This window comes from Epinephelus lanceolatus, chromosome 19, assembly GCF_041903045.1.
Source record: "Epinephelus lanceolatus isolate andai-2023 chromosome 19, ASM4190304v1, whole genome shotgun sequence".
Classification (NCBI taxonomy): Eukaryota; Metazoa; Chordata; class Actinopteri; order Perciformes; family Serranidae; genus Epinephelus; species Epinephelus lanceolatus.
In genome coordinates this window covers 16413249-16438693 of record NC_135752.1, presented here as the reverse complement: position 1 = coordinate 16438693, position 25445 = coordinate 16413249, and the positions used below count along the sequence as shown (strand labels likewise).

The window sequence follows — 25445 nt, the reverse complement described above, 5'->3', positions numbered from 1 at the left end:
CAAGCCAGTGAGTTCTGCCGCCACAGAGATTTTGTTCTAAAAAGATGAATGCAGGGCAAATTATACAGCCCTGTGAATAAAAGCAGTATATAAATGCAGTCCATTTACAGAGGAATCCCAATCCAGATCTACAATTAAAGAACAGTGAGTGTATTTCTTGGTGTTTGGTACATAAAATAATGAAGATAAAATAAAATAAATGAAGGCCAAGTATTGCAATAACAGAAATACAGAATAAATTACAATAAACAATGAAAAGGACACTATAAAAATACTATAAGAATTGTGTATAATATAATGAAAGAGCTGGACAGTTTTGTGTGAGATGTGCAAAAATATTGAGCGTGGCCAGTGGTTGTACAAAAGCTCACAATATAGAAGCTATGTGCAATTCAGACGCACAAAGATAATCGTCCAAGATACCACATAACAGTCCAAGATGTGTGTTAATGTGACACATCTGATCTCATATTATTGTTTTAATGAAATAATAATATGTCTGCAATGTCAGAGTATATTTTTAGTTTTTTTCAGGCACATTTCCTGCATTTTGTAATCTAATATTTATAAAGAGAAATGTAAAATGCTCAAATATGATTAAGGTTTTTCTGTAGTTGCTGAAATCAACCAGCAGGGGCGCCCGTTGTGTTTCCCCATCAGCGACGCTTGGTGACGTATGACGCTCTCAGCCGAGCCGATCCAGCCTACACACAACCCTGTTCATTTCCAGGCCGGGTAGGACCCCAGCAACAACGCTGCGATCGGTTCAACCTATGAAGATTGGGCTCTTCAATCGCCATCCATCCTTTGAATAGACAACAGTTTGTGGAAATAAATCACTGTCACTGATCAGAAGATACTCTAAGTCTTTGAATCGGTGAGTTATGGACGCAGGTGGTTGTGTCAAATCTCCAGTTTTGCTTGTCTTCTCTGCTGCCCAGTTTTATTGTTGCTTTGTTCTGGGCAGCAGCCATTTTTAATCGCCTTGTCCTACATTCCCATCGCTGTCGTGAGACCGTTCCGAAAACCACGAAGGGTTGAAAATGCTAGCACAAGTCTGGGTATTTTGTAGAGATACCCTCAAAAATCAGTGTGTATAAAAATGCTAAGCACAAATGCAAATGCTCTGGAGCCCCCTCGGCCTGTCAGGGTTGTTTTTGAACACTAACGTTAGACTGAAGTTATACGGGATTGCCGTTTCGCTAGTTTCCAACAAGCTGCGGCTGTCTAAGCTAGCTAATGCTAAGTAAGAACAAACGGCTGTTAACCGATATTTCTGCGTGTTAGCTTGCATAAACAGAAAAACAGCAATTTGTCCCTATCTACAGAGTCTAGAATGTTGTATAAAATAATGAAATAAAGCTCTACAGGACCTCGGCCGCTGTTGTCCATGTTTACATAGCCATTTTCTTTAGCCGCTAGCTAGCATATTTCACCAGTGATGGCTAGCAACTGCACTTCTGGACATTTTTTATTTCTGAGTTGGTACGTTATAAGAAAATGCAATATTTGGCTGTCTTTATTGTCTGTTAAACTGACCAAGAGCCCATTTTTGTTTCGTCTGACAAGCTGAAAGACATTTTGTTTTTGTTTTCGTGCAGCGAACTGACTGGTGTCAGTTTCATGTGCTGGAATTAGCATTTAGCTTTCAAGGTAACGACACCTACAACTATCGCTAACACCAGAGAGGTCAAATGTTACTCTGCGGTCGTCAAAATTATGTTATACTTGTGCTAGTATATTCATTTGTCGTACGTGTGTTATTTTTCATAGGCTGTCTGGTGGAAATAACCTCGAAATAGCAATGAAAGTCGAGAAATTGCTAACGGTAGCGTTAGCTGTCATAACGTTAGCTTCCATTTCTAACCTAATGTTAACTAACGCTAAATTTGTAATGTGGTGGTGCCTGTTAAGATTATATGGCTTTTCTGAAATGAACGTTAAAGGGAATTATATTATGTGGTTTAATTATTCGGTAAAACGACCTTGATGGACAGTTATTTTTCTCGTCAAGTCCCGTTAAAACGCCTATGCGGAGCTTTAACCGAGCGGCCTTTAATATAACCTATGTTATGGGGTGTCTGGCATTCAGCTCAAACGACGATAACTGTTTGCGTAGGTTTGTGTATTAACGTTATGTATTCAAAACATCAACTTTACGCTGTTGGGGGCAAAGCTGAGGTGGTGTTAACTAAAAAACACGAACATTTAGTTCATTCATTTCATCAAAGCTGTGTGTCTCAATCTCTTCACATGTATTGTTATGGAACAAGCAGTCTATTGAACAGTCACTTGTGAGGCAAGCACCCATGTAGCACATCATGTAACTCGTGAAAAAAAAAAAATTTTTTGGGGTGTGCACTTCATGTGATTTGATTGTGTCCGTCTAAACCCTTTTATTTAAGATCAAAATAACTCTGCCTTGCTATAGATTACAAGCTAATAGATCTTGTGTTACTAATATTGCTTGTACATGTTTGCGACTACTTGGCTGGTGTGGCAGATTTCAGTGTATGTAAAGTTGACAAACAAATTTTCAAAATCCCCCCTACTTTGAATTGTTTCATCCAGGCCCACAAAAACCACAGTTTCCTGTAACTTTAAATAAGAGCTCAACTGTTAAACATCAATGCATTGTCATAATATAGCAATTTTCTGTACACAGTGTCTTGCAAAATTTTGTTTATTCACGTTTTTGTTTCATTGTGTGGTTAGTGTTGTTAAGTTACAGTAGTATTTGCTATATATTTTAGAGCACAGCTGAAGAGTGTTTTTGTTGGGTAATACAGAGTGTTGAGGTTAACAATTTCATTTTATTCAAGCAGGTAACTTAAGGACTATGTCAGATGCGAACTACTGACAGACACATTAGTGTATATAAGCCTTACCTGATGGTTTGAGAGCCTAGTTGTTAATAAAACATATGCGCCACAAGTCATTGCATCAGTTCTATGATGTAGCTCAACAGTAAGGGAAGAACAGATGGAATGGAGTTTCGACCATGAAAAAGAAGGGATTCTTTGCATAGCAACATCATAATGCTTACTTCCTGCTAACAAGAGCTTGGTCTGTCATACTGAATTCTGGGTTGACTAAAGGGTTAAACATGTCAGAGTGAGTGATAGTAACAAAACATTCTTCCTTAGTGGTATCAAGCCATGCAGATGGTTGCAGTGACATAGACTTACTGTTTTTTGTTTTTCTTTGTGGCAATCAAAGCAAACGAAAGTATGTGAAAAACACAGAAGCAATATGCCGGAAACTATGTTCCCATTTACTCAGGATACTTCACATACCTGAACTGTCCTATCAAACTCAAAACTGAGGGAAAATTGTGATGCTCTGATAGATTAGTGTCTGGTTTGTACTGGTTTAGTTGAACAGTGTACATAGTAATTTTATCTTGCTCAAACATAATCACTTAGCTTTCCTTTAGACATACTGTATGAAAGGAAGCATGTCTGCAGCCTTGGTTTTGTTTACAGCAACTCAGTGCTGTTTGCAAGGTATGTTTTTGTACAAAATACCAGGAATCCTACTCAAGGAACTGTGCAGCTCACATGTCATAGATAGGTTGGACATGTCTCTGCCCTGAGATCAGAATATGCAAAAAGTCAAGTTGAAGTTCCACAGCAAATGGAGACAAGAAGCAAATCCCATTTTCCCATGTGAAATCAAATACGCATTTAAGGACAGGACTGTTTCAAAACAATAATGTTTAATTTTTGTAATACCACATTGTTGATCTGAACACAAAAAGTATTTTGTAATTTGGTTAGGATACCTGTTTGAAACCATGCTGTGTCAGTCGTGATCAGAGCCAACATGGCTCGTGGATTTTCTATACAGCTTTGATGTTGCTGAAGTCGCAGACGAAATGCTTACGATCACTGTGTGGCCAAGGGCCCTTGAGGAACTAGCACTGACAAAGGGCGACATGCAAAATATCCAACCATATCTACATTACTTTGAATCTGATTAAGCAGTCCCTTCATGTGCTCACAATACAGAACATGTCTGATTTAAAAGTTGGAACTTGCATTATTAAGTTTTGCTTGGCCTTTCCTTTATTTGCTCTGCAGTGGGTAAAATACAGAGTTCACTGAGTTGGGACAAAAAGATATGAAAGCTTTCTCTCGTCCACTGCAGAGTCATGCATAACGGTCACTCTCAGCTATACCGTACCCATCAGTGCTTCACATCAAGCTAAAACTGTGGTGGTGAGCCATATGAGCTAAGTGGTGGCCCAGTGGTGGTAAAATACCCACTGTCTTCTTAGGGTGTCAGGGCCCCAAAGCGTACTATAGAGTGACAATGGAAAGACGCTGTCAGCAGGAGAAACATTTTAGGCAAAGTTTATTTGTTTATTACATAGATCTTTGGAAATATGAGCCCTATAAATGCATTTTTCTCTTGTCCTTTTGTAACCAGTAGACAAAACAAACAGTACCTCAATTACCATTTGCCCCCTTCTGCACCCAAGATCTTCTGAGCAATTTGTCAAAATCTAGTTACCTCCCAACAACACAAGATAGTAACAGAGTTCCTGCACAGTGTTGTATGGAATTTGATGTTAGTAATTTCCAGGTCTGAATAAGTATGTAAATAAGAGAACAGTATGAAAAAAAACATTTGTGTTTCCAGGCTGTTGCCCCCAATCTGTGCAAAGCCCGCATGTAAAAGCCTGCAAAGTAGCACTGCCCCAAGTGCCTTATAAATGCACTAAATTCAGCAATATCTTTGAATTGCATACATACAAGACCTGAAATGCGTGTCAGTGCACTTAAAATTTGAGCTGTGCACATAATTCTGAGCTCTACATCCACTAGTGCACGTAACTTTGTCCAGAAAATAAGTTGTAAAGGGCTGCCAGCTGTCATACATTGGCCATGAGATGCAATTGAGACTTTTTATATGCCTCACGCCAGATTTTCACCTGGGAAGGTGGTGAAAAATAAATATATAACAAATTACATTTGTTTTTTGTTTTTTTCTGCGTAAGTAAAACATACCTCAATGGCTGCATTCATGTGGTTTCTGTGGACACAGTGAATAGATAAGTCTGCACGAATGCTGTGAAAATTACATTTTTAACCCTTTTTTTAAAAAACCACATTGATTCCAGCTATTTGTACTCAGATGTCAGATATGGTCTAAAAATCTACTGAGAAGTCTGGAAATTTAGTCTGGGAAAAGTATGGAATTTCAAAATGAGAAATGTGTAGGAATCCTGCAGTAGAGGAACATCCTCCGCTTCTAAGGTTGAATATTTTCCTACAGTGAGGTCTGTGCTTAACATGGGCATTTCTTTTCATCTTTATAGAATCAGAAGGCACTGGGAAGAGGCGCAAAGAAAAATTTCCATACTCGATGACATTACATCGCAATGTCCGATCGTTTGGGGCAAATAACCAAGTCCAAGGATGGGAAAAGCAAGTATTCCTCACTCAGCCTATTTGACAAGTACAAGGGAAAATCAATAGAAACTCAGAAAAACACAGGTAAGATTGATTTATTTTGTCTCCCTCGTCAGTATTGAATGGATTACTTTACATCTACGTAATCATATGTAATCTCACTCTTGCTTTATCTACCTGTGTTTTCTCCTCCAGTAGTTCCGCGACATGGCTTGCAGAGTCTTGGCAAAGTGGCCACAGCCCGGCGCATGCCCCCTCCTGCTCACCTGCCGAGCTTGAAGTCCGAAAACAAAGGAAACGATCCCAACGTGATTATTGTGCCGAAAGACGGTACAGGATGGGCGAACAAGCAGGAACAACCCGATCAAAAGAGGTAAGTGGAGAAACATTTCAGGGAAATCCACAAGTGTTCTTTTATATTTGTGGATGTTATTTTATTCACAACATATTTTGATAGCCTTTCCAGTTTGTAGTTTTAAATCATAGGCTGGCATTGAAAGATAACATGTTAACTACCAGTTTATTACACTGGGTGCCATGCAAAAGTGCATCTTAAGAGACCAGCATCGACTTTAAACAAAACACTTTTATTCTTCTCAGCATCAGGATGTACAATACAGCTCTGAGTTTAGTAAAGTTAGCTGATGGTGCAAAGCTTCTACCTTATGATAAGAGATAGTTTTTGTATTTACACCTGTCTGGAGGTCCAGTCTGTCAGTGCAAGTCAGTTAGTCTTGAGTTTTCCTGTGCTCTTGCCCTCTATAAAATCACTGTACCTACGCCTGCTTTGACTAAATTTCACAAACCCGACTATTTTTTTCTTCTTCTTTCTCATTTGTAGTTCTATTGCATCAATACCACAGCTGCCGGAGTTGCAGCCGCAGCTGGCTTTACAGAAATCTGTCTCCAATCTTCAGAAGCCCTCACCGGTAGCCAACCAGGAGGTGTGTATGTCTAGCTATGCTTATGTTCAATCAGGGATTTTTTTTTTTTGGCTGATTTTTACCATCATGAAAATTTAGTTTTAACTTCTGTCTCTTATTTGATCTTCGAGAAGCATTCCTTAATACACAGCTGCAAGTCTAGCTCAGATTTAATTAAATATGTTAACATAAAGCCAAGAAAACATGCACCTTCTGTGCACTCACACTGCACGACTGAACATTCCAGTACAATCCCAGCTTTAATAATCCATTTGGTACTTTTTGGCGAGCATCATACATTCTCAATGTGTCACAGTGTGATTTGAATACTCTCAACTGTATTATAAATCTCAGTTTGACAGCAAATGTCTCCGCTTGGTGGACATACATATTTTTCTAGCAAGATACAGAAAGGATGATACTCAGTCTCTTTTCTGTTGTAGGCTGCCTGTTCTGTTTCAATGTAGCTAACACAGAGAGAGGAGTCAAGATGGAGATGGCAGTCTTAAACCACATTTTGTCAGGGGGAAATTAAGAGTAATTCTGTGTTTCAAAGGTCAAAGAAATATTATGCAGATATCAGACCGTGACCTTGGTATTCCTCATTTCCGCAGAACACAAACACAGGTGGACCAAAGCAATGGGCCCAGCTAAATGGAAAGGCAGTAGAGCAAGATGGTGAGTCATCTCTGATTTGTCTATAATTGAGACTGTGCTGTGTTTATAATCAATTGACACACGCTTATGGTGAATGATTTGCTGTCCAGATTGTGACCCCCATATGTCTTTGGCAGTTCGTACAGCATTATTCTGTTTGCATAAGTAACACAGTATAATATTTTTATTTATGCTGCTTCTTTCAATGACCACATCAGGTTCAAGGGCCTCAAACCGACTTCAGCCCTTCTCTCACGAGGAATTTCCCACGCTGAAGGCAGCTGGAGAACAGGACAGGGCTGGCAAGGAAAGAAGCGGCTTCGATCCGTCGTATGGGCCCGGACCAAGCCTCCGCCCCCAGAGTGAGTCTTAACTCTCAGGAATTGGCGGGCAGTCTCATAGATAAGATGGTGTCTGCTGGAAAGGAAATTATTAGATTAGCAGCAAGAGTTTTGACAGTTTGAAATTTAAAGATACTGTTGAAACACATTAACGGCTTCTTGATAAGCTTAAAGAAACAACTTTTAATAATGGGAGGAAGAGAGCCATTTACCCAGTGTTTTGACAACCTAGTCCTGTGTGTTTGAGCATTTTTCAAGCATATAATGCTCTTCAACAGACATGTTGACTTACCTCTCATGGGCTCACAGCAATCACCCCTGGGATGGGCAGCTGTCCTTAGAGGTAGAGGGGAAGGTAGATGTTGTTTATGAAGATTGTACAGACAATTTGGGATGTTCTGGATTAGTTGTTTCAGTGATATAGAGAGCATCGAGACATGGCATTGAGGTTAAAAATAGTGTCATATTACTTTTAATGTCATGTTTTGCCAGTGGAAATCATTCCATGTAGAATTTGTGTATTGATATTTCTGAAATTTCCCTACTCCCCACCTCAAGATGTGACGAGCTGGAGGGAAGGTGGTGGCAGGAACCTTCAACCCTCGTCCCTGACCCTCGGCCTGCCAGCAGATCCTGAGGGTAAGCTCACTGCCCTGGGTGAGAGTGGCACCCCTCCAGCCTCATCTCACCCACCCCCTGCCACCGGCACAACCTCTTCTAGTGTAGTGACGGCTCAGTCACCGGTCCTTGACCCCAAGGAGCCTTCCCTGCGACCCGCCCAGCCTGTCCGCAGAACAACCGTCCCTACTGCCCTGCAGTACCAGCTTCACCACACTTCGACCGCTGTCTACCACGACATGTTGCCTGCATTTGTAAGTACAATGTGACTTATATGACTCCTTCAGACCAGCGTTTATAAAAATGCTTAAAAGACCGTCTACTGGTTTTGCTTAGTCAGAAACAGCTCAGATCCTTTTAGTGGCTCATTGCATTTCTCCGATGAAAACATCCATCCTGCTGTTTTCAGATGTGCTCTAAAGAGACACGTGAAGCCCCAGGTACAGACCATGTTCCCACCACTGTAGCAGCCCCGGCTCGATTTGACAGCAAACCCACTTTTAGACAGAGCTACGCCAAACCTGAACTTGTCAAGTAAGTCTATTCACAATGTGAGAGCATTTATCTGTTAATTAAGTAATGAAGTTTGACGTAGAGGTTTGTGACATCCAGCAATCACTGATTTGTCTTTCCACCATCTCTGATTGCAGTGGTGATGTGAGAAGAGAGAACCGCTTTGTCCGCGCTCCTCCTCGACCCTCTTCTCAGCCCATCCGCAGGCCTGGTGACAGACCGCAACGCCCAGCTATCATTAATCCAGAGGATCTGAAGGATCTGGATGAGCTTGACAATGACTGTGAGGATGGATGGGCTGGTCAGTATTTCTTAGACTTGTTTAACTACATCTATCCCCTGCCGCGTGAAGTTAGTCTGTGCTGCATTAAATTACTTCTGTAGCTTCTGAATATTCCCTGTCACCATAGTTTGCGTGTAGTGTATTGCTTAATTAGTCATCATCATGCCAGCATTTATTACTACATACTGCTCTGACTCCACTAATAAGAGTTCAGCTTCCATAATGTGTAAGCAAATTATGAGCCAAAAAGCCATTAAATACTCTTGTTGAACAATGTCCAGCAGCTACTCATCTCCATGGCCTGCAGCCAATCTCACATATGCACAAAAATTAGAGAGAGGTAAAGATTTACATACTACATGTTGGTAAGTCGTGGTAGCTCAGACAGTTGTTGGTCAGATCCCTTGCATCTTTAACATTAGTTTGTGCGACATTCCTGTTACTAGACAAGTAAGATGATATTTCATTTGGATATTCCAAATCAAGTGTATTCCAAATGTAGCATTTCTGATTAGGTTGTATGGGATATGCCGATATTGGTTGGGGTTTTTTGGGCCTTCTTCGGACATATATACAGTGCATTCTCATTATGCATCTCAGTTGGGGTTTTCACTGCAGTGTGCAACACACAGCCTCTTGCTTGTTTATGGTCAGCTCTGTGCATTGTTGTGGATATGTTTCACACAGACCAATAGTCTGCAATGCTAGGGTAGAGATGCATGATTAAAAGGAAAACCCACAGTTAAAGATTATGAAAGACTTGAGCCATTTTCTCACATGGACTCCGGACAATGTCTGGAGTATTTCTTTCACACATTTAGCACACAACAGGAGGTTATCTATGTCATAAGTGTTCTCACGTACTGGAAATATTCTGTTAGTGAGGTGACAGATAGTGCTTGGGTAGAGCGTGCAGAAGGCAGGACGTGATGCAGATTACAACACAGTTGTGTAGCTGGTTCGTGATTTGGTCATAAACAACAGTCTTTTGCTGTGTCTTTAATTTGTTTGACAGTTTCGTTCTTGAATCTCATCATCTCTACAGCATCTCTGCATTTTTGTTGCCGTCTTCATGTACATGACACATGGGCTCATTGTGACATTACACAGACTTTGTACTAGGGAGCTGGTGTGTTAGAGTCCTTTTAATATCTGATCCAAACTTATTTGGGCATTTGCATTCTCACATACAGCTCCTCAGGGTAATGATGATATATTTCAGCTTTGCAGTGCATGTGTGAAAGCTGCTTTGGATACCAACAGGTTTTTGGATATGCACAAATATCACAATGCCAACCCTGGTTGGAAGATTGAATGAGGGAGGCTGTGTTCCCACTGTCGCACTAGTCCACCACAGGTGGAAATCTTTAAAAATATCCTGGCACAAGCAGCTCTAGCAGTACCACTTTTCATGTTTTGACGTGATAAACAACATGTAAGGTCATATTAATCGGAGTATGCACAGCAGCTTTTAAAAGGAAGTATTAGTGCAGTATCCTTTTTCATTAGCCATGTAAACAGTTTTGAAGGAATAGTGGGTTTTTTTTTTTAGGGACAAAACACAGAATATTTGGTGCATGTAAATGTAGTCACTTGTTTTCCAGTAAACTAGCTGAGAGCATTTAGCCAGGATACCACTGCCTGTTCCCAATGCTCTGTATCCCATCCTACATTACTGCTGCTGACTGTTAGTTTGATGCTTTTCCAGGACTCCATGAGGAAGTTGATTACAGCGAGAAGCTTAAGTTCAGTGATGATGAAGAAGACCACTCCAGTGACAAAAACAGGCTGTGGTGAGATCTCTTTCCTTATAACTCATTATTGCTCTGAATATGCACACTCTCCTGTTTTTTGTTGTCATATAAAGAGTTTGTGATTTAATTTCAATGCGTTACTTTGTAGGAATGAATGGGAGAGGGAGAGAGACAACCAGCGTGACTGCCAATCCTCCCTGAGTTCAGGTGAGGTGTCTTACCCTCAGGAGGGCCCAGAGGAGAGCTATTCCTATCAACATCACCACCACGAGCCTCCCAGGAAGACCAACAGCAGATATCTCTCTGCAGACACCCCGGTAACAACACACTGCGCTGTGTTTTTCCACTTTCATCCGCCTCCCCTGAGATGACTTATCTAAGATTAACTCATAATGTTGTCCGTGGTTAAAACACATCTTGTTCTTTAATCTCTCGGTGACTGTGGAGGATAAGGCAACACCACAGAGCATGTGAATAGCATTGTGCCTCCACATACCCTCAAGTGAGACTGTCATTGTGAATCAGGAGAGATGACCTTGCAGTAACCATAGAGATATGTGTCTGACTGCTTTTCAGTTGCCAAGCAAAAGGCTTGGCAACTGAAAATGATGTGACAGACATAATTGAAATACCACTAGTATGGTTGCACATTGAAGCCTACATATTTGATATTTTCTTCCACCAAACAAGTCTGTGAGGCTTTAAAGGTATCAGTGTGATTGGATGTTCTTAGCAGACAATGTAATTTAGGGTATTCGTAAAGCTTAGTTGTCTAAGGTGCATGCATTTTATTTACATCTTTCCCCTCTTGAACTGCCTGTGTTCCGAGTTCAGACCCAGCAGAAAAACCAAGGTGAGCCACTGGCTGACCAGGAAGATCACCAGCGCCAGTCTCAGTCCCAGGCTCCAGCTAGGACAAAGTATGTGTCACCTGAGCTGTCTGAGGCTGTCGAGAGGGCTCGCAGAAGGCGGGAGGAAGAAGAGAGGCGTGCCCGTGAGGAACGGCTGGCTGCCTGTGCTGAAAAACTCAAACGGCTGGATGAGAAGTTTGGGAAGACTGAAAGGCAGACATCAAGGACAGACGAGGGCCAAAAGGAGGGAGAGAACAAGGAAGTTCCACATTCCCCAGACAGGGAACAGAGTAAAGGCCACCATGAGAACTGGCAGTACAGCACAAAAGGTAAAAAAAAAACAAAAAAACTGCAATTAGGCCTGCGTATTATATATGAAATTGCTGCACATTATAACAGCAAATTCTAAGCATTTATTGTGATCAAATGATTTACAGACGGAACTGAGTGTCCCCCAGACAGCTCTCCTGGCCATAGCTACCGTGAGGAACCTGCCTTCTCTAACTACCGTGCCAGCGAGGACGATGGACATGAGCCCTCCTCCCCCTCAGGAGAATACAGTGGACGTCATTCCTCCAAACCCATCCCACCTCGCTTTCAAAAGCAGCCACAGCACCATCAGCAGCAGGTGAGCACCAGCTGATGCCCCTTCTTACCCATAAAGTCTTAATCCCAGACTAATGTGTCAATGTATTAGTGGCTGCTTTGTGAGAAGAGGGCTTTCAAGAGTTCATGGAAGCTGGGATTTTTTAAGGTTGCGGTCATGAACGTGCAAGCAGCCTTGTGTGAAGGGTGTTAACCTATTTGTCTTTGATTGGATTGACCATTGTTAATTCTTGTCATGGGTTTTTAGAGCTCATGTTGTTTGGTCATCTCATGCAAGAAGAAAGGGAAGTCTGTGGAAGGTGGATGAATCATAAATTTTAAGTTTTCACATTTCACTGCACAGCAAGAGAGTTAGTTGAGCATACAGAGGCCTTTTTCACAGGAGACATTTTGACATTTTAAAAGGAACCTTTCCTACTATGACCAGTTAAAACGTCTGCTGTGAAATAGGCTGATTACTGGACTATTGGTTGTCATTTTCTCCTTTCCCAGAGCACAGCTGCTTGGATGAGCAACATGCGGGAGTGAAACACAGATTTTCAGTCTCTCTTTTCTTGATGTTATTTTTTCATTTTTTGTCTGGAGTCAAAGTTTTTTTTCTTTCCGTCATTCCTTACAAGTGTATTTGTTTATACTTTCTACAGGAACAAGTATACAAGATGCAGCACTGGCAGCAGTCAGGTCACCCTGCCTCATCTGGCTCAGGCCACGCCCAGCGGGGCTACTATCCCCCACATGTCCTTGGGTTTGATCCCCGCTGGATGATGATGCCACCTTTCATGGATCCCCGCATGACCCAAGGACGATCTCCTGTGGACTACTACCCAAGTGCTGTTCACTCTTCAGGTGAGCACTAACTCAATATGAATGCATACACTCAAATCTGAAATCAGATTGTGTCCTCAGGTTATTTATTATGGAAAAACTCTCCAATACCCATTTCCACCAAAATTATTGCATTTATGCGAGTTTCCTTACATGCAGGAAAACCCATTAAAATATGTGACTCCTTTTCCATTGCCAGTAGACCAGAACTGTGTATGTTGCTCTGCTGCAAAAGACTTTAGATCCCCATTAGAAAACGGGGTTTGTAAACAGTAGAATGCATCTTAGAGGGCAGTGAAAATGTTACAGTGGTTATTTCTTTTTATGCCTCCGCACCAGCGATGGCTGTGAGCTGGAGGCATTTTTTTTTTGGGTTGTCAGTCTGTCCATCCCTCTGTCCATCCATTCTTGTGAACACAATATCTCAAGAATGAAGAATGAATGAAAGGAATTTATTAAATTTGGCACAATTGTCTAGTTGGACTTAAGAATGAACAAATTAGATTTTGGTGGTCATAGGTCAAAGGTCAAGGTCACTGTGCTCATGTCTGTCTCATTCTAGTGAATGCGGTATCTCAAATATGTGTGAGTAAAAACTTTTTCAACTGTCCAGTTGGACTCAAGAATGAGCTAATTAGATTTCAGTGGTTGAAGGTCAGGGTCACTTTGACCTTGCGTCTGTCTCATTCTTGTGAATGTGATATCTCTAGAACACCTTGAGGGATTTTTTTTCCTCAGATCTGACATAACTGTCCACTTGGACTTAAGAAGGAACTGATTAGATTTTCATGATTGAAGATCAAGGACACTGTTACCTCACAGAACATGTTTTTGGACAAACTACAAGAGTTCAAACACTAACTATAACAAAATTGCACAGAAATGTCTCATATGATATATTGATGAAGTGATGACATTTTATAATCCAAAGGTCAAAGGACAACTTCACTGTGACATCAAAATGTTTTGCAAAAACACTTTTCTGGCCATAATCCAAAATTTATAAGTCCGGAACAAAAGGGATTACAGCTGGTCAGATACTGAATTGGTGACACTAATCTGGGGTCCGCACTTTGAAACTGTGCTGATTGTATAGATCTTCTGTTCTGCTGGTGGGAAGTTGTGTGTGAAGCGATCATGTTTTCACAGACATGGAAGTAAACTGCAACTAGACTGGTGCGCAGAGGAGTACAACCAGAGGAATACAATGGCTGAAATGCCAGTTTTATATCTTACTTATTCAGTCTCTCTTTCAAACTTGGTGCCGACTAAATTTTGAACAATGCAAAGGGGCTTAAAATCAGCGCGTCCCCCGGGGTATTGTCTTTCTATCACCACCAATCGGAGCTGCAGCTGATAAATACCTGTGACTACTGCAGAGTCATTTGTCCCAGGAGTAAATGGCAATTGTAATCTTTCCCATGAAATACAAAAGCCAGATGTTTTTTTTGTCCAGTGGGAAAGGGACTCAATGTGAACACTATGATTGTTTCCAGCAGGAATGATGAAACCCATGATGCATCAAGACCACCTTAACAGCCCTGGTTCCGATGAGGGATGCCATCCCAACCTTCACCAGGAGAGAAGAGCTCCTTCCACTGAGCCTTACCCTATGTGGAACCAAGATGGCTACCCCTTGCGCAGCTTCACTCCACCTTACCAGAGACAGCATGAAAGCTCAGACAGTGGGCAGCCAGATGACAGGTCAGTTACTGTGTTTAAAATTTTAAAGCCTGTGAATTTTGCATTTCTTTAATACATACATTTTTGTTGTACACTTTTGTGTTTCAATTAGTCTTAAACCCTGTTTAGTGATAAATACCCCTCTTCCTGGGTCTGTTTTTGTCATTGTTCATCTTTGTTGTATCTTCTTTTTTCCACAGAAGTGATATGGCCTGCTCCCAACAGGACTCCTATGAAGAGAGGGCCAATGACTGCTTGACCCACCCCCAAGATGATATTCCCCATCATGCTTACCAGAGCAGAGGGCCAGACAGAGAGCACCAACACCATGACCAAGGCCTGCTGACCACTGCTCAGAGCCACTCCTTGAATCATGCAGACACTGATTACCCAAAACAGGACTCTAGAGACAAGCATTTAAAAGACGGCTCTGAATCTCATGATGAAACTTTAGATGTCTCCAAGGACAACTGGAAAAGAGATGGAGGACAGAAACAAGACGGAGTACTCAACAATCCTCAAAGCCAGTGGTCCGAACCCAGTTCCAGTTCCAGTAGTAGTGTTAGCCAGCCATCTGAGACCAGTGGGCGCACTTTGACTCGCAGAACTGGGCCCATCAAGAAACCAGTACTCAAGGCTCTCAAAGTGGAAGACAAAGAGAATGAGAAGCCTAAACCTGAGCCTGAGGAGAAACCTGTCCCTTACCGCCTGGAGAAAGAAGTCCTCACTAATGTTTACGACTTGAAGAAAGATAACCAGCCTGCCAGCAACAGGCGTTCAGCTTCACCTGTTGTTGAGAAACAGCCTGAAGAGAGGCAGCGTCAGTCACCAGCTCCCACCAAAACAGACAGGCCTCTGAGCACCCACAGTGATGACTCTCCCAAGGAGAGCACCTGGGACAGTGGCAAGAGCCAGTCACCTAGACATAGCCAGGAAAATCGGGAGCCCCAGGCACCACGGCGCAATAACTGGATCTTCATCGATGAAGAACAGGCCTTTGGTGCAGTCAGGGGAACAGGTCGAGGCCGCAGTCGAGGCTTTAGGGAATTTAGCTCAAGAGGTGGAACCCGTGGTGGCCGGGGTGGAGACAATCTCAGAGGGGCGTATAACAACAATAACAACAGCAGTGGCACTCAGCGGACAGGCAGAGGCAGAGCACCACCTAGAGACCTTGTCAAGGTGGACGAGTTCCAGAGGGGAAAGCCCCGCAGGCGAAATGTCAGCGAGACCTTGAGTGAAGCCTCTGAGTATGAGGAACTGCCCAAGAGGCGTCGCCAGAGGGGATCTGAAAATGGAGAAGGTTATACAGAGTCAGGAGAAGTCCGTAAGGCTGATAGAGACTCTTGGAGATCCAACAAGGTGTACACAGACGAACAGACGGCCCCTGATTCAAGAGAAAAGACCAAAGCCAACAGGGGCTTTGGTGGTCGCATGCTGCCTCCTAGACTGAACACCACTGGAAGTTACAGTCGAAGCTTTGGTGCATCTAGAGACATTTCTACATGGAGGGGCCGTGGGCCCCAGTTCAGTAGCACTGGTGGCTCCATGCAAGAAAATGGCTACGGTCCTGGAGCTGAAACTGCCTACTCCCGCAGACCCCTTGTTGAACGTGATGCTCTCAAGTACCCCCCTAAATTCGCGGGCTCCTTCATGGAAAACGGCACAGAGGACCGTGAAGGAGAATACTATTTTGACAATGACAACCCTGACAGGCAGATGTTAAGGAGACGGCGTCCACCCCGTCAAGACAAGCCTCCACGTTTCCGACGTCTACAACAAGAGCGTGAACCTGGCTCAAACCAGTGGACAAGTGATGAGTACATAAACGGAGACTTTGCAAACCCCTGGCCCGGTCGCACTAAAGGCAGCGGAGAAGACAGCTGGCCCAGTGGCCACTACTCTGGTGGACGCACTAGTCAGCATGGTCAGGCAGAGGAATGGGAGACAGGATCAGAGAACAGCGACTTTGGTGACTGGAGAGAGAAGCGAGGTGGAAGTGGAGGCGCGGCTACACAAGGACACGGCGATATTCCCTCCGACTCTGGCCACAGTGAACCCGGCTCTGGTGAGAAGAGGGAATTGTGCAAGAGAAGCTTCTCTAGCCAGAGACCACTGGTGGAACGGCAGAACAGGAAAGGAGAGCCTTCACTGCTGGAGGCGAGCAAGATGGCACGCACACCTGATCCCCCGACCTCCTCCTCTAACAGGAGTGACAGTTGGCAGAATGGAGGGACCTCTTGTAAGAGGTGAGGTGAATAATAGAATAAACTTCAAGTTGAATTGTCCTGTACCCATATGTATTACCTGTGGGAATGAAGCCTCCTCAGTATGTGCAGGGGAATTAAACTAATGCTCTAGTGTCTTGATTCGGGTGTGGTTGTTACACAGGTTGTCTCCTATATTGTTTTTGACCTAAGTATACCACTGCTTATACTCTCACAATGACAGGACTGTTCTTCATATTTTACCTCACCTTTATTTAAGGCAAATGGCTAGCTTTTCACATGTCATTTTGTCTCTTGACCAAAATGTATCTATCACTGGCCTTTAGATAGTTTGTCCTGTGGACACTCCTTCACTCTGCTTCACTGTTGAAGGAAGTACAAATGTTATTTATAGTGTGCTACTGTTTCCCCTGCTATTCAACAAAGCCTGAGGTGCTGAGCACTTCTCACCATGCAGTCTGTCCCAGATGAGGATGTAGCTCAGTTTCATTGGCTAGATTAATGTGGGAAAGGCACCTGTGCCTGACAGGAGGATTGGCCACTAACACTAGATTTTTAGCAGCATTCCCCCTGCGCCTGAATTTTAATTCATCCACTTTCTTTTTTTTGTTGTTCCATCTGTCATCTATAACCTTTGCTTAACTCGATTGAGTAACTGAAAGACATTTTACACATTTGTTTAGCCAAAATGAGACTTACTTGACCCCAGGATTGTCGGAGATTTTGGTGTATTTTGTGACAGTTAATTTTGTTAATGTCAGAATACCCAATTAAAACCCCTTTGTCTTTTCCTTTCCTGTTTTACAGCAGGAGCCCAGATGAGTCTGGCCCAGTCTACAGCATAGAGCAGCCGGAGGAGCGAGAGCCCAGTGAGCCCTCTGGGAAAAATTTAGACAAGGAGCTGAAGCAAGGACCTGTCAAGACAGATATAGCCGAACCTCTGTCCCAGTATGAGCTCAGCAGCTACCCAAGTGAGTCCAATTTTCGTAATTTATCTTTTTGTGTTCTCATAGAAATACAAATAATGTTCAGTACTGCAGCTCCTACCTATCTGCATTTTATTTTATATTAACCACACACCTGTTTTGCAGTTGAGGGGGACACAGGGGGACCAGTTTTAAATCCAGATGGATACCAGGATGCCTTGTCCAAAAAGCAAAGACGCCCACAGGAAGATGAGAGGAGGAGGAAGGAACAGGGAGCTGCAGTAAGTTAACATATGCTCAATAATCATGCCAAGTATGAACAACAAAATGTGCAATTTGTTTAGCTTTTTTTTGTCATTGCTGCATGTATCAGGTGCCAGTGAAGAACAGGACTATCACATCCAAGATACCGCCACGCTTTGCCAAAAAGCAGGGAAGCATGAGCATCGAACAACCTGAGGAAGCACTTTCTTCCAACAACCTGGGAACTGAAATCTGGGAGACAAACAGCTCAGGTATTAGACAGACCCAACTTTGTGTCAATGCAGTAACCTTAGACATTATTATAGTAACTTGAAATTGTTTGTAGACAACAATAGTCAACATTCATATCAAGTTATAGATGGTTTTAGGCTTTTTTGAGAATGAAAATTGTTTAAAAAGTAGAGAATTTGTTGCAGTCCTCACTAGTAACATTCATTTATCTTTTTTAGCCCTTTCAGTACAGTCCTCGGGGGGAGACTCATGGACTAAGCAGGTGTCTTACACTGGGAGTGAGCCCAACTCTGAGGTAGTACAATGCAGCTGCTCATTGGATTCTACACTACATATATTCTGTGTCAGCACTGTTTATGTGCACTTAAAGAATATTTCTAAATCCTTAATTCAACATTTGTTTTCCCTGCTTCATCATTGACAAATAACAAATTGGCTGGAACTGTATCGGATTACTTAGAGAAACAAAAAATAATGATTGCCTTTTCTTCTTCTTGGCTAGGACTCTGATGCTGGCCCCGAGCAGAGTAAAGAACAGCACAAGCCAGGGCCCATTGGAAATGAACGCTCCCTAAAGCACCGCAAGGGATCAGAAGGTGTTGATCGGCTGGAAGGTGGCCCGATCACGCCAGTCAATGGTGTGGACCTCCACGTGGACACTGTGTTGCCTGTGCCTCCTATTGAATTTGGTGTCAGTGCCAAAGACTCTGATTTCAGCCTGCCACCGGGCTCCACCCCAGTGCCCGTGTCCAATCCTGTCAACAAGCTTCAGGACGCACTTACAACCAATGTGAGTGATGTTTGTGTGTTTGTGGTGTTCTGAAAAATTAGTCCAAATGCATTGGTGTTACAATAACTGCAGAAATAAGTAATGGAGTGCTTAAAGGAAATAAGGTGTTAAATTGCAACTGGCTGATTCTGAACTTTCCTTTGTTTTTCAACAGACGGCTCTCAATCAGAGTATCCCCATGCTGCGTTCCAACCACTTGCAGCCTGGCATTAACCTCAACCCCATCTCCTTCCCCACTGCTGATCTCACACTCAAGGTATTTGAATCACAATCCCATATGAACATATAAGGAATAGTCTGTGTATGAAGCCCTTTCTTGTATGGGGAAAACAAAGTGGGAGCACAAAGGTTAAACTCTGTCTTTTGAACATTTCTATGGATTTTAAATGTTTGTTTTTCTGCAGATGGAATCAGCACGCAAGGCATGGGAGAACTCCCAGTCCCTCCCTGAGCAGGGCTCGCCTGGCGGAGGGGTTTCAGGTGCTCAGCCTCCCTGCAGCGTTGGCTCATCCAGCGGTGTCAGCTACAGTTCCTTTGGAGGGGTTTCTATGCCTCCGATGCCCGTGGCATCAGTAGCACCTTCCATGTCCATGCAAGGTAAAACTGCATTTCATTCTTCTATTTGATGAGGGTTTCATCTTTGAAGGGAGCTAAACTAAAAGCCCATTCTTTCATGTCCCTTCTGCAGGTAATCATATCCCCCCATTATATTTGGACGGTCATGTTTTTCCCAGCCAGCCCCGCCTTGTACCTCCCACCATGACCCAGCAGCAGACCTACCAACAGGTAAAGAGATGAATACATACGCCCACACACAAGTTGTTTGTGTATCAGCAGAACAGTCATTATCTTACATTTGTTCATCTATTCAGGCGGCCGCAGCCCAGCAGATTCCAATCTCTTTACACACATCTCTCCAGGCTCAGGCTCAGCTGGGGCTTCGGGGAGGTCTACCTGTCTCTCAGTCCCAAGAGATGTTCAACTCTATTCCCCCCTTCAGGTACTGCCACCTCAATATATCAGAATTTTCACTGGTCCCATTAATTTATGTCACTTTAGTTGTGTTATGTGTTCCATGTGTCTGGCACCACCATGAATTTTAATGTTTCCCTCCTTCCCCCTTTCAGGTCCCAGGTTTACATGCACCCCAACCTGTCACAGCCCAGCCCCATGGTGCTGTCGGGTGGAGCCCCTCTCAAGGGACCCTACTCTGCTTTCCCTGGCATGCAGCCCTCAGACATGGTCAAGACACAGTCGGGCTCACACTATCAGCCTATGAACGGCAGCCAGCAGCTAGTCTACGACAGCCAGATCAACCAGGGGCCTGGTATGGGTTCTTCCCAGCTGATGGACTCTCAGCTCATCCAGGTTAGTGGATTACTGAAGCTCAGTGTCACAACTGCTCAAGATGCTGTATTCTTCTTGAAGCTGCTAAATTAAAGCACAAGCCTTCATAGCGTATTCAGACCATCAATAGTTTGTTGCTTTATATAATAATATTTATAATAAACTCTTTTGTTTTCTCCAGGTGACCATGCCTCTACCTGGTTCTCAACTGCGCTATGGCTCAGCTCAGCAGCATTTAATCCTCCCGCAGTCCATACAGCTACAGCAGGGACAGAACCTTTCCGTTACTGCCCCACGCCGAATGCTGCCACCCGGCTCCCAGGCTGCTGTCATGACTGGCAACAGAGAGGTGGGACTTTATGGTCTTATGTTACCCCACTGAAAACTGTTCTGTTCAGTCATTAGTGCAACAATAAATCAAACTCATTTTATTCTACTAAAAACTGTGTAGACAAATCTTCATAATGCTGCATATCTCTTATCTATAAATAAACAATCCACATTTCTTTCTGTGCACTCACAGCGTCTTTCTTATTCTCAGAGCTCACAGATGGAAATGAAAGGCTTCCAGTTCTCTGAGAAGACCAATCACTCCCCAGGCATATCCGTAGGGTCCTACAGGTGAGTGGAAATAACACAGCTGCCAACACTCCATATGCTGCTTTGCTGTCAACAAGTGAGATATAGTTCATCACAAGTACGTATTCTAGCAACTGGATTGTAAAACTAACTTGATTTTCTCTCACCTCTCTTCATCAGGCCTGGATCTGCCAGCCCTAGTGGGAAGCCCTCTGGTCCTGGGGGACCTGTAGGCCCTCTGCCTACACATTTTGCTCAGCAGGTATTTATTTTTCAAATATATAATAATATATGTGTCGAGATGTATTTACTGTAAAGGCGTATGAGAGTATTTGGGAGGTGGGTGAGGTTTATCAACACCTAAGGATGTTGAAACTGGTAAATTTGCTTAAGTCTGAAAGCTGTAGTCAAAAAAGCACTCTAAAATCATCCTAAAAAAATGATGGCCCAAGGTTCACCTTTAAGATGATTGGTTAAACGCATTCAGATTTGCATCACTCGTTATGTACAGTAAATAAAACTATATTTTTAAACACATTGATAAGATGCAATTGAAGAAACAACCCTGTGACTGAATTCAACTATTTGGAACAAGTATGAAAATAATTCCTCTAAGAAATTCAACACTAGCATGCTAATAATTTGTGTTTTCATTTATTCCCCACCCCCTCATCTACCCTCCACCCTCCTCCTTCCCCGGGACCAATAGGTCCCAACTGCTCAGGGCAGCATGGTGATGCACATGCGGCCCCCCACCACTGGCCCTTTCCCCAACCCCATCCAGAGACCAGTCATGCAGGTCAACAAGCCTGTCATCATCCGCTCCCCCCCTTACCCCAATCCCGGCCGCGACCCCTCCCACTCCACCCCTCCCTCAGCCCCCGAGCCCCCTGTTAAAGGGCCAGAGGATGGCATGAAGGTGAGCCACCCACTGTAAATATAGGTAATTTCATTTTATCCATTTTCTTTTTCTCTATTTGTATTAATTGTGTTGTGTATTTACAGTGTGTGTCTCTGAATTTACAAGTAGTTAACATATCTGATAGATCATTTGTAGTGCTGTAAAACTTACAGGAATAGTATAATCATATACTATAGATAATATTCATGTGTAGCACTGTATTATGAACATGATTCAAAAATAGTTATTCTTAGTCTTAGATTCTTAGTCCTGAATATGATTAAATTGCTGTTGACACATTTTTGGATAGTCTAAAGCTGATTTTTTTTTTTTAAGTGACAGTAATGTGCCAGTAACATTTTACAAGTGAAATCTAGTCAGCAGGTGATCAGCATTATTGTTATGGTTACAGGTTATGGTCAGGTTTGAGTAGCACAGGCTTTAGAATGGGGTCGGTGATTAAATCATTACCTCTGCAGAGTTTGTGTTGTTAATGGAACAAACTGATCCAATATAATATAAATAAATAAATGCCAAAGAAGAGGATTAATTAACGTGATTTGGCAAAGTAATTGCTGAAATGAACAGAAATGGTGCAGATGGAGAAAATTGTCAGGACTGTGAAGCATCTATTTATTTATTCTTTTAAACCCGATATTGAAGCATCAGCTTTGGCTATCCAAACAAGTGTCAGTGCATAAATGAATGGTTTCCAGGCACTGCTTTAGGTCTTAGTAACTCTTCTAACTTTTCTTTGTGCAGAATAAAACCATGCGAGACGTGCGCAAGGCAGTGGGCGAGGGCAAGACACCATCCGGGGGCATGACCAGCAAACTCCAGGAGCCCCTCCCCTCCGCGGGGCAAGCCAAACCAGCACGCACTGGAGCCATCAAACCCCAGGCTGTCAAAGTAGAGGAGGGCAAGGCATAACAATGGACCTTAAGATCCTCATCACCACTCAGCCTGCCAACACAAGCCCCTTCGACCAGTGTCTGAGCCTTCTAAGACCCACCTGATCTCAAGGCACCGCGGCAAGGGGCTTACAAGCAGACGTCATAATGAAATACCCCTCTCGAACTGTCAGAACTGGACACTATTATTTTACACCACGTATAGAGATATATAAATATATATAAATATATACATAGACAGACAGTCTTTTAAGCAGATCTCTTCAAGGTCCTCTTTAATTTATTATTAGTCACTTTTAAGGGGAGATTGGTAAAGAGAATTTTTTTTTGTGTGTGTTTCTCTCCAAGGTGGGGAAAAGGAAAATGGCCAACTCAGACAGATGGTTCATTTTTCATACCATTTTGCCAAACTATTTACTCCCTCTTGATGGACTGTAACCATTAAGACCAGGCAAACAAACTCCTGTTAAATTTTTTAAACAAATTTGAAATGCAGTGGGGCACTTTTTTTGTCATTTTTCATTGGCATTTTTGCTGGTAAATATAATGTTCAAGTCATCACCCATTCCTGCTGTTGGTAAAGGACTTCCTTTATTAACCCCCGAAAAAAATCCTCCAATTTGCGGACATCATTGCATGTCAGCGTGGCAGAAGTTAAGCGCATCACCCTAGAAACGCATCTCCTGGGGGTCCGTCACCCAGCCCGTGAACTGTGGCGAAACCGCTTTAGATTGGTAGAAGTAATTTCCTTTCTTAAAACTCTGTTCTTTGCTTTTACATTCTGTCGCTCGTTCTTCTTCTGTATGTAAATTGAAATCTAAAAAGGTGGACATTTTTACCAGAATCATGTTGCTTCCATGGGAACTCCACTGGCATTGATACAGCGTGTGCATGTGACGTGCTGCACGTGTGTAAACTCGCAGGACTCCTACCCTAGAACAGAGCAACATTTCACCAAGACTGTACCTGACACTCAGCGTTCATAGTGCTGCCATCGACTGTGTGGATTTTTGGTCAACCAAGCTGGCAACGATTTTTCCGGCTCATTGTGAAGTTTTGTTTGTGTGGGCGGGGGGGCGGGGAGGGAGGGGGCTGCATTCACACTTGCTGTAAAGAACCCCCCCCTCTCATAATAGCTGATTGAAATGTTTGCTTTCTCGCTTTGTTTGGGTTGTAATGAATCAAAATTGTCTGTTAATGAACTTGTGATGTAAGTGATGATTTTTACATCCCTCAGTCTGGGCGTTTAGCTTTCTTTGAAGGCTCTTGGAAGACTCTCAATTTCCGTTTCAAACCCCACTTAACAGCACGGTGGGGACTTGTGAAGACTCATTTGATTATTCAGCATCTGGTCTCTGAGGTGGCACTAGCAATAAATGCAGCCTAACTATAATCACAATCAGGGTCCAAATAACTTGTTTCTGTTCGAAGCTAATGATCACAAACGAGGGGCGTATAGCATCGCTTGTTGAATTAAAAAATACAATATTTGCTTAAGCTTTTTTTGTGAGCACTGCAGTTCCAGTGGACTACGAAGGACTTTTAAAGTGTTTGTTCTATATGAAAATGTGAAGCTGTTGGATTCATCATTTATTTTGTTTTTGTTTTGTAATGGACACTCATTTTGAAACTCACAATGCCAATGTCATAACTGGTTAAATGTTACTGCTTACCATTACGCTCCATGACACTACAAAATGTTGCGATTTCTCTTTGACAGTGTTTCACTGGTATATATGTATATGCATACTAAACTGTACAGTCGAGCCTTGTCAGCGAGGGGAGGCTTAAACCCACATTTCATTTTAGATATTGTGGCACTGTAAAGGATTTAATGTCGAAAAAGGTCACTGTGTTCTCAGAATGGACTGCTTTCACTTGTCGATAGGTTTATCGGGCTTGGAGTGTTTTTGCCTCTCATCCCTTACTGCGAAAGATCTTGATGCTTCTCATCATCATACCTGCACCAAAATGTTGCCCTGACTTTTTTTTTGTACTTTTAAGATGCATATTTCATTTTGTCGAAGGACCAGTGCTTTCTACAGCTGATCCAGCATTCTATTTATCCTACCTGATCTTTATCCTTTCAGATATTTGGTCATTACTCTCCCTTGTTAAAAAAAAAGAAAAAGAAAAAAAGAGCTTATTGAAAGAAAAAGAAATAAAGCAGTTGTGATTTCTTAAATGTACTGTTGATTCTGTATTCTCACTTTGTCATATTAAAATCATGCATCACACTGTTGTGCAACCGGAAATTATGGGGAAATGATTTGAGGCTGTGTCCAGCACGATTTCAGATAATCACTTTTTTTTTTTTTTTTTTTAGCCTGTCATGCTAAAAGTGTTAAACCTGAAGGCCAGCTTTTGCTCCAGGCAGCTGAGCACAGTGTGAGTGTTTCATTTTCACACTATTTGTGCCAGTTTGCAAAACAGATTTAAATAAAATAACATTTATTTAAGGCACCAAATTAAAAAATACTCATGTTGGAGAAGTTTAAAGGGCCTTTTTTTCTGGCTTGACTGTCCATCCTTGTCCAGCGAGCTCTCCCTTTAGAACAGTAGTCATTTTATCAGAGTAACACCCTGCTTCTACACCAGTGGTTCCCGATCTAAGGAGTCCCAAAACTAATTGAGGGGATCCCAGGAAGATGAAATGGATATGAGAGAAAATTATGACAGCTTGACTTCTTCTTTGCTGTTGTCTTGTAATGCTGTAACAGGGAATGCACTTTTCTAGACACACAGAAGCAACTGATAAATTTCAGCAATGCTTTTTGTCAAATTTAAGAATTAATGACAC

General features: G+C 42.6%; 1 protein-coding gene across 9 annotated transcripts; it reads left to right on the top strand.

Moving 5' to 3' along the window:
• Window positions 1–723: 723 nt before the first annotated feature.
• prrc2b (proline-rich coiled-coil 2B) lies at window positions 724–24830 on the top strand. Of its 9 annotated transcripts, none has more exons than XM_078161962.1 (31): window positions 724–877; window positions 5324–5501; window positions 5613–5790; window positions 6259–6361; window positions 6955–7018; window positions 7216–7359; window positions 7897–8210; window positions 8366–8490; window positions 8607–8770; window positions 10461–10545; window positions 10655–10823; window positions 11341–11686; window positions 11795–11985; window positions 12608–12809; window positions 14285–14492; window positions 14672–16717; window positions 17504–17667; window positions 17788–17903; window positions 17996–18137; window positions 18336–18412; window positions 18620–18907; window positions 19062–19163; window positions 19312–19504; window positions 19596–19693; window positions 19780–19907; window positions 20035–20275; window positions 20436–20603; window positions 20796–20875; window positions 21014–21095; window positions 21543–21776; window positions 22497–24830. In XM_078161962.1, exons 2-30 carry the CDS (start codon window positions 5387–5389, stop codon window positions 21768–21770), a joined length of 6561 nt encoding a protein of 2186 aa, XP_078018088.1. In that variant the 5' UTR covers window positions 724–877; window positions 5324–5386; the 3' UTR covers window positions 21771–21776; window positions 22497–24830. The 9 variants fall into 9 exon arrangements, with proteins under 9 accessions (XP_078018088.1, XP_033502240.2, XP_078018087.1 ...); XM_033646349.2 differs by having other exon boundaries at window positions 14288–14492; window positions 21543–21752; window positions 22497–23282; XM_078161961.1 differs by having other exon boundaries at window positions 17507–17667; window positions 21543–21752; window positions 22497–23282.
• The last annotated feature ends 615 nt before the right edge of the window (window positions 24831–25445 follow it).

What these genes read in the sequence shown, in the direction of transcription:
- prrc2b (XM_033646344.2), top strand. Translation starts at nt 5,387, where the DNA reads ATGTCCGATCGTTTGGGGCAAATAACCAAGTCCAAGGATGGGAAAAGC. An exon ending in GGAAGGAACAGGGAGCTGCA is followed by an intron (nt 17,904 to 17,995) that starts GTAAGTTAACAT and finishes TGCATGTATCAG; the next exon opens with GTGCCAGTGAAGAACAGGAC. An exon ending in AGGACGCACTTACAACCAAT is followed by an intron (nt 18,908 to 19,061) that starts GTGAGTGATGTT and finishes GTTTTTCAACAG; the next exon opens with ACGGCTCTCAATCAGAGTAT.